Source organism: Gavialis gangeticus, unplaced genomic scaffold, assembly GCF_001723915.1.
Source record: "Gavialis gangeticus isolate Ggan-Ray unplaced genomic scaffold, GavGan_comp1, whole genome shotgun sequence".
NCBI lineage: Eukaryota > Metazoa > Chordata > Crocodylia > Gavialidae > Gavialis > Gavialis gangeticus.
The window spans coordinates 72,439,589-72,448,749 of NW_017728993.1; the positions used below are offsets into that span (position 1 = coordinate 72,439,589).

The window sequence follows — 9,161 nt, forward strand, 5'->3', positions numbered from 1 at the left end:
AATCCAAATCTGAAGTGAATACTAGCCACTTCGCACAGGCCTACTGGTGTCTGTAGTGCTCTGTTTGAGCCCCTACTGCTCTAGCACACTGCATGGTGTGCTGCAGCAATGTAAAGTGCAGCAGCTTGCAGCAACCTGTTGAGCTTGCATAACACCCTGGACCTGTCTTGGCCCCACAGAAGCACCCAGGGCCAGCTGGGCTGCCTTAGAGCTGGGCATGTGGGACAGCCCTGCCACTGCTCCAGAGGTCTGACCACTGAGGCCTGAGCCAAGGAGACCCAAGACCTGAGGGCCACCCAAGCAGAGCCCTGGCAAGCAGACCCTTGGGCATGAGGGCCACCCAAGCCACAGCTGCACGCATCGGTGAGTGGTAGATGAGTAAATACAGTGTCTTCTCTGGCTTTTTAAATGCAAGCTGTACACTAGAACCACACTGATTTCTTCACGATTCATCAAGATGGATCTGAACTAGGAAGTTCAGATCCACAGCCTAAATCTCTATTTGAAATAAAGGAATAATTGGCAAGCAGAATAGGTTACCGTCCATGTACACCAGGCAGCAGAGGGGGACAATATACAATGGCTTGCACAGCAGGGGAATACTAGATCTCTAGCAAAATTCCTACCTTCTATTCCTGGCTCTGAAAAGAAGTGTGATGCAGAGGTTACAGATACCATAAACAGTGTAAACCAGAAACTGCTAGTCTCCACTTGAAGGTCCCTCATGGTCTACCCTTCTTTCCTGTCGTCTCTTATTTAGTCTCTGAAGATTGATTTCTGCCCTAAAACCCACCATGGTTCCAGTCTCCATCATCTAGTTACTAGGCTTTCAAACAAGCATCTTTTGTGTTTTCTTCTATGCTGCCTCTCAGTGGAGAGGAGCTCCCTGTAAGCATCTACAAAGCCACCTCACTATCTTCCTTCAAAACCCTCTGTAAACCTCTCCTTTTTTTAATAACTACTAAAATCTTGCAAGTTGAACCCCTGATGCATTGAGGCCATTACCTACCATGCTGACCAATACTGTTTTCTTGTACTGGCTCCTCTGTCTGTCTCCATCTGTTCTCTTGTCTTATATTGAGATTGTAAACACGTTGGGACAAGGATCATTTTTTGTTCTGTGCTTGTACAGCATCCAGTATAGCCCTCATCCCTGACTCAGGTGCCTAGGTTTTAGAGGTGCAGCCAAATCTTTCAGCACCTGGGGCAGAGATGGGAATTATGCTGAACAGCCAAGACCAAGCAAGACAGAAGACTGGAGGGGTAGAGGAGTCTTGCCTGTCTGGATCTCCTCACTCCAGTGGTGCTCCAGCTGTTATTGTAACAGTCCAGGCTTAGGCAGTTTCTGCTGGGGGAGAGGCAGCGGGTGGTCTCCCCAAGGCCTGCTCCTAGTACTCTGTTCACTCCCCACAGGCACAGGGCTGTGCCTCCTGCGGCAAAGCCTCTGGGGGGATGGTGGAGAGAAGAGGGGGCAATACTCCATCTCCCTCCCAGCCAGATACACTATTGGTCATGGTGCCATGCCTGTCTGGCTTCTATACATGGATAGCACAGGGCTGTCCTGCTATAGTAGACTCCTAGGGTTTTGGGGCCATACTGGTGCCCTAAGTTGGCACCCAGGGCTGGCATCCCACTCTCCCCCTCTAGTTATTCTACTACTACATTAAAACTCCACCACATTCAAGTACACAGATTTTCCACAATCGCCCTTTGGATAAGGCTTACACACCTGCCATTAGAAAGAAGCTTTTCCTCCCAGCTCTACCAAAAGTGACTCTGGACAGCTTCCTGTTGAGAATAATACGGTACTTGTCTACCTCCTTAGGGGTGGTGTGGGGCCTTGCTCACTAATAAGAGCTGGAAAGGGCACAGAATTAACACTGTCCCTCTATGGGAGGTCTCTTCATGGCTTACGGCTTAAGCACGGATTCCTGCAATAAATGATGGATGCATCCCTCTGAAGTTCTAGTTTTGTGGCAACCTTTGCAAGCAGCAGATTGAGGCATTCACCTGCATTCATGATGTTTCTGAAGAAAGGGGTCGAGAGCACGGTCCTTGCAGCTAGAATCTTTTCAGATTTTAGCAACAAACCTCTAAAAAGCTTTACTGAGCATGGGATAATAGAGATTTCAGATTGTGACTGGAGATTATAACTATGCCAAGTCTAGAAGGATTTCCACAAAGTCAGACAAAAGCACTACCCTTACCCTAAGACCTTTGCCTTACCACATTTTTAAAGTTCCTAATCAAAAACATGCAAGTACTAAAACCTTCAAAGAAATGGCTGAAATAACAACACCACCCCCATACTAGCAAAACATCGGTTTTTTTAAGCTCATTTTTAGAAATACTGTACCTGAACCAATTTTGATGAGAAAAAAAAATTCTGTCCGAAACAGAATGAGCATGGAAAAATTTCAGCCTGACTTCTCAAAGGTCTGGCAAAATCACCAGCAATTGAAAATAGCTGCTTATAATGGAAAGTGTTGGGCAACCTTAACTACAGGCATTACTGCCAGTTCTGCCTCTAATAACAAGTGCAGAAAAGTAAATGAGATAACTGTAGATAAAGGTAACCATATGTATTATGTTAAGTAAAAAAAGATTTACTGTCTCACCACTGCTCTTTGGCTCTTTCTTTTAAATTTATTTTTGGTGATTTTATTATTCACAAAAACACTCAACTAATATATAAGCACGAATGGAAGTATCTGCAAGTTTCCTTCACAGCTCTTGTAATACTCTTTGTCCTCATCTCCCAAGCCCTCTACTATTCAGTTTTGGCTTCCCTCGAACAGGTGTCGCAGGTCTGTGGCTATTAATCCTGACACCGCTCACTTTGCCCCCAAATTTCATACCCATGGGGAGCCCCACAGGTGAGATGACACAGATCTGTAGGCTGTATTTTTGACAGCTAGTTTAGACACAGATGATCCTGCCATGAGTAGGGGGGCTGACAAGATAACCTTCTGAGATTCCTTCCAGCCCTGTTTCCATGAGAGTTGATCATGGTTGCAGAAATTAACTTGTCCTGTTATTGAATCAACAGTGGTAAGCAACCTACCTGGACAACCTGTGCTTTTTGCTGCTGGTTTTTTGACAATTGTCTAGAACGTGTCCTTTCCACTTCATGTCTATGAACCCACCCTCGAAGTTCATGATTTAACCTGTAGAATGAAGCATTAATTTAGCCAGATCTTTAAAAAACAGTAACAGAACATCTTAGGTTTTGGCCAACATTTTGAACATTTATTTGAAAGATCTTTTGAATTACTGTTTTGTTTCATGAGTTTTAAACTTTTTGTCATATTAGTTTCAACATTGAGGCATGAGTTTTAGTCACAAGATCAAAGTTAAGAGAGAATTGATAGCTAAATATCTACAAAGAGTAGATACCAGACTGATTGATCTTTTTCCATTTAAACTGGGTCTCGTACATTCTTTTCCTTAAACAATAATCTTAAAATTACTACGGAAATAGAAAACTGAAATCACAAGTCTATTAGTTAAGAGGATAAACTTGGGTGAAAGTTTAAAGAGTAAAGGGAATTAAAAAAAGGAAAAAAAGATTAATTCATGTTTTCAGAAGCCATACATTTTCATTTTTTCCAGCAAGGCATAAGAGGTAATGGCAAGTTAAAATAGGTCTTTGTTTGCATTATGAAGCTGAATGGGAGAGGCGATAGCCTGAATATTTCAGATACAATAGATCTTTAAATGTCCTTTTTAAGCACTGTTGGAAGTGAAGGGATATTTGCTTTGACCCATGAAAAAAAGCGATGGTCATCTCCACACAAGCAGATATACGGTAAACTGAATAGTTCAGAGAACTGTTATTTGGCTTCAAATTGATCCAGGCTGGATAATGAACAAAAGCGTCATCATTTGATAGCATCAGAATGGATAGGCAAGGGCCACCAGATAAATGAAGACCCTCCGATAAGGATTTTGTTATGGCTTGGGGCAAGACAGGGAGGCGTTTTTCTTATACCACCAAAAGATAAAAGAAAAAGCAAGCGACTAAGTTCTCCAGTATGCAGAAAAAGCCAGAGACCCCTGGGCAATCGGAAAGAATTTTTCATTCAGATAAAGGTTCTTTTTTCAATGGCCTCCTTCTCTCTCCTCTATTAATTCACTCTGCATGAATGCTTTCTCCCAGTTTCTCCTTCTCCTTTCATAGGCAACATTCCCTTACCTGGCCCCTTGGAACGGACCTCTTGCTATGGGTGACCTGGCTCCCTGCTACTCCCCTTTCCCTACAACAGAAGGTAGCTTCAGGCCTGCACTTGGCTGCTGCCTCACAGGTTATCTCCTGTCAAAAGGCAGGTGAACACTGTAGGCTGATGCTACTGCAGAGAGTGGGCACTGACCAGCAGGAAGCTAGGAAGATGGCTGCTGAAGTGCCAAGAGAGAAACAATAGCAGCTTTCTGCTGGACAGTCCCAGGATTCTAGTTCCTTAAATGTGTCTAAAGCCCTGGGCAACTTCTGGCCAAAATGGGTTGCTATCAGAAACAGTAGGGGACCCAGGAGAAAACATATGCATCCGTGTGTGCATGCAATTCATAGATGTTAGGGTCAGAAAGGACCTCAATAGATCATAGAGTATGACACCCTGCATAGACAGGAAAGTGTGCTGGGTTCGGATGACCCCAGCCAGATGCCTATCTAACCTCCACTTGAAGACCCCCAGGGTAGGGGAGAGCACCACACCTCCCTTGGGAACCCATTCCAGATTTTGGCCACTCTAACTGTGAAGAAGTTCTTCCTAATGTCCAGTCTAAATCTGCTCTCTGCTAGCTTATGGCAATTTTTTTTTTGTAACTGCCAGGGGTGCCTTGGTGAGAAGAGCCTCACCAATTCCCTTCTGCGCCCCCATGATGAATTTCTAGGCAGCCACAAGGTCACCTCTCAACCTTTCCTTGTGGAGGCTGAAGAGGTTCAAGTGCCCTAGTCTCTCCTCATAGGGCTTGGCCTGCAAGCCCTTAACCATACGAGTGGCCCTTCTCTGGACCCTCTCCAGGTTAGCCACATCCCTCTTAAAGTGTGGTGCCCAAAACCAGACGCAGTATTCCAACTGCGGTCTGACCAGTGCCCAATAGAGGGGAACTATCACCTCCTTGGTTCTGTTTGTCATGCATCTGCTGATGCATGATAAAGTGCAGTTAGCTTTGCTGATCGCTTTGTCACACTGACGACTCATGTTCATCTTGGAGTCCACTAGGACTCTGAGATCCCTTTCCGCTTCTGTGCTGCCGAACAGGTAATTTCCAGGTTATTTCCCGTCCACCTAATCTGGAGATTCTTTGGATGGAGTGGCACCTGAACCCTTGAATTCTTAAACTATTAACGCTGGAGTCTGCTACCAAGGTCCTGGTTTTGTAGCGCTGAGCTGGAAGACGAACCACAAATGCTCCTCTTCTTGTCCATGGAGGAGGCAGAATAGGTGCCCTTAAAGCCCTGTTTAGCTAGTAATTAGGGCCACAGACTATACTTGATAGGTAGTTATCAATAGTTTCTGCTATGGCTCTCATGCTGCAGCAACGTTAAATGAGCATCCTAGGAAATGCAACAGAAATGGTACCTACCATCCAGTCCAGCCACCACCTCCCTCACTACTGAATATATTATGTGACATTCCAGCATGGCCATTTCATTGCAAACAAGTTTTACCAATTTAACTACGTGGTTGTGATAACATTTTTGGTTAAAGCCATACAACTTTTCAGCTGACACTCAGACATCAGTTTAAGCCAACCTGTCTCGTAACAGTTTAGCCAACATCTGTAACTTAAGAGATGCAAACTAAAATGAATTCCACGTTTAAACAGATGGTAGTGTCCACAGACAAATGCCCTGGTTGAACAGTATAGTGAACTTTTTGTTGAACTGGTGCACCTTCTGTGTATGGACTAGGCCTGAGAGAGGAATCTTTCAGACAAGTAAGAGAAAATTATTGGCAGTCCTTTTTTGAACTCAGCCAGCATACCCAACAGGGTTCCCTTCAGATGTCCATCAGAACCATTCTGAGCTTGCCATCTAATGCCTGTCTTTGGATGGAGCCCATCAAATGGATTTCACCTGAGGGGATGCGTGTCCGTACCACTGAAATCATTAGTGCAGGTGGTATTCATGTTAGCAGTTTCAGCAATGAGTCCAGGATAAAAACACATTAGATAACTATTTTACCTCAAAGGTCAGTGGCATGCTGAAAACACAACGTAGAAGTCTTTGCTGCCACTGACCATAACCGTTTTCATGCAGCAAAGAACTCGCACAAAAATTATATACATAAACTAAGATAAACAAAAATAGTCATCTGCTAACCTGAGAGACTCCGTCCGGTTGATCAATGGTTTACAGGGTGGTGGAGAAATATATAATAATGGGTCTTCCGTTAAAACCATTAGGGCTTTGTTATCAGAAACAGAATGTTCAGACCTGGAATAAAAAGACGGTAAGAAATCCCTTAAAAATTTCTTCAAATCTCCTGAGTTAGTGAATATCTAATTGAGAGAGAGAGAGAGAGAGAGAGAGAGAGAGAGAGAAAACACTGCTGTCACTCATTCCTATTTTCTCCTTCGAATAGAGAACAATAACTGGCATCTAGCAGCCTGGTACTTTATTCTCTTGCCGTCAAGTTCTGCAGCCACCAACACAGGGATCACACATTGTCACCTGGGCTCACAGGATCATCAACACTTCCAAAAACAGACTCGGAGTATTAAAGAAAGTTTTACAGAATAACATACAACCTTCATATAAGTACAAGAGTGATTTCTGGCTCCTGCAAATCTTGGGTCTTCCTCCATGGATGCACTTGATCTTTTTTTCAGGAACAGCAGATTCAGTTGATGCTGCCCCCATGTGAAGAGGTCAGAAAGGCAACCTTACAATATGATGGAGGAGAACCATCACTGATCATTTGCCCAGCTACTCTACAACCTGATGATGGGGGAAGATTCCTCTCCAGCCACCCCCACAGTGATACTTGGAACCCAATCCCAGCTCCTTGGGCTGGATTTGATCCTTTAGACCAAAAAAAAAAAATTCAGTAGCGCTCAGAAACAAAACAAAGAATGCAATTTTTCTGCTGTATCACCTCCATCAATTGAGCAGTTTGATCCAGGTTAAGTTTGTAGAGCTCTCTGATTTGGAATGTTCTCCTCTTTAGATCAACTATTTCAAACTTGTCTTGCGCCCAAAGCAATGGTTCAGTTGTTGCTATATTACCCTTGCAGCTGGATTAGTGAACTGTGCCCAGGACGCAGATACACTGAGGTGTTGCCACTTCATAGTCATAGGGAGAGACAGCCCTGACCACAGTGAGCAGAAAGATGTTCAAGAATTAGTGACCAAAATCTGTACCACAGACAAAGATGGCCAACTGCCAGGGGCCCAAAGGTATCATCTAATTTTCATATATATTCTAATGATACTTTTTCATGTATTTCAAAATGTATAACATTGCAAACACATAAAAACACAGAACAAAATTCATAGCCAAAGATTCAGACTTCTGTGCCCAGTATACAGGGAAGTTTTGGATGAGTGCCTAGTCATTTGTTCTGAAGAGACAGAATCTGCCATTTCATACCATAGGCAGATACAGTGCTTGCAAAATGTCATTTACATACTCTAGTCTTGTAAACCCTATTTCCTTTTTGGGAACTTCAATATATACATTCAAGCGTCTGTTGGCTCTGCAACTTCAGAGCATTCCAAGTTAAACCCAATAATTTGACAAAGCATGAATCTTCTGCCCATGAACCATTCACATTAGGGGAGTAATGGCAATTCCACTGACCAATTAAAACAAAAGCCCAAATCAGCATTGGGAACAAATGCCTGGGGCAAATGAAAAACCATCTTTTCATGGAAACTTTTTAGAGGGTTAATAATCCAGCTAAACTTGACAACCCTTTGGATACAAGGGATGCCAACCACAGCAGCTGCTCTGACTCAAAGTTGGAAAAGAAACATTTTTCCTTCTGGTTCAAAAGCCTGCGTCACCAATATCTGGAGGACCTAACACACTGCATTGGGGAAAACAGGTTGAGAAGTTAGAGTCTACTCTAAACCATTAGGGATCTAAACACTTTAGGTACCTAGGGATGAAAGCCTCATCTCCTAGTTCCTTGGCTACACAATTATCTGTAAAATGAACGGACACAATCCTAGTATTCAGGTCAGTTTTAAAACCTTCAAGAGGTACTTGCTAGATGGCTGAGCCATCAGCAAAAAATCCTTTAAACACCCATTTTTTACATCCTGGTGCAAGAATCCTTTACACTTTCCGACAAACTGGGAGATCCCCAAGGATCCACAAAGAGTCATAAGAAGTAAGGCTGGAAGGGACCTCTAGAGGTCACCTAGTCCAACCCCCTGCCTGGGGCAGGATCATCCCATACAACCATAATCTAAATTCTACACAGAGCTACCCTCAACTCTGACACAACATAAACCTACCACCCTAACATGCCACAGGTAAAGCAGGGCAACCACAGCAGCCAATGTTCTGTTTCTATAACATATTGTCAATACATGCTCCAGAAATACCTGGTAGAGGGCCACACCCTTGCTATAGAGGAAGGTGAAAACCCCCACAGTCTATACCAATCTGATCATGGGATAAAATTCCTTCCTGACCCCAAATATAGTGACCAGTCTGACTCTGAGTAGAGGGGCAACACCCTTTAGGCAGTAACCTCTTGCTTTGTTCTTAGCAGGAGAACTGGCACATCCCACTTGAAGTCCCCAGCCTTAGCTATATAGCAGGGCTGTGCGAGACTTTGGACTGTGCTTCGGATCCGGAGAAGCTTTGGACACTTCGGCGTCCAAAGCAGCATGTCCAGATCGAAGAACTGGCTTCATTAGGCTTTCTGAAGCCTAACAAGCCCATGCACCAGTACAGGCTGGGAGCTGACTGGCTGGGCAGCAGCTCTGCAGAAAAGGACCTGTGGGTTACAGTGCACTATAAGCTGAATATGAGCCAGCAGTGTGCCATTGTTGCCAAGAAGGCTAATAGCATACTGGGCTGTATTTTGGTGGGTGTGTTGCCAGTAGGTCAAGGGAAGTGATTATTACCCTCTATTCAGCACTGGTGAGGCCACATCTGGAGTACTGTGTTCAGTTTTGGACCCCCCACTACAGAAAGGATGTG

General features: G+C 44.0%; 1 protein-coding gene across 1 annotated transcript in view; it reads right to left on the reverse strand.

The window, feature by feature from the left end:
- ATF6 (activating transcription factor 6) overlaps positions 1 to 9,161 on the reverse strand; it is a 212,325-nt gene that overhangs the window by 115,467 nt on the left and 87,697 nt on the right. Inside the window, exons 9-10 of the mRNA XM_019502016.1 lie at positions 6,326 to 6,439; positions 3,065 to 3,167 (exon numbers count right to left, since the gene is read on the reverse strand). Of these exons, the coding sequence (XP_019357561.1) occupies positions 3,065 to 3,167; positions 6,326 to 6,439 (217 nt within the window). The remainder of the gene's footprint in view (positions 1 to 3,064; positions 3,168 to 6,325; positions 6,440 to 9,161) is intronic.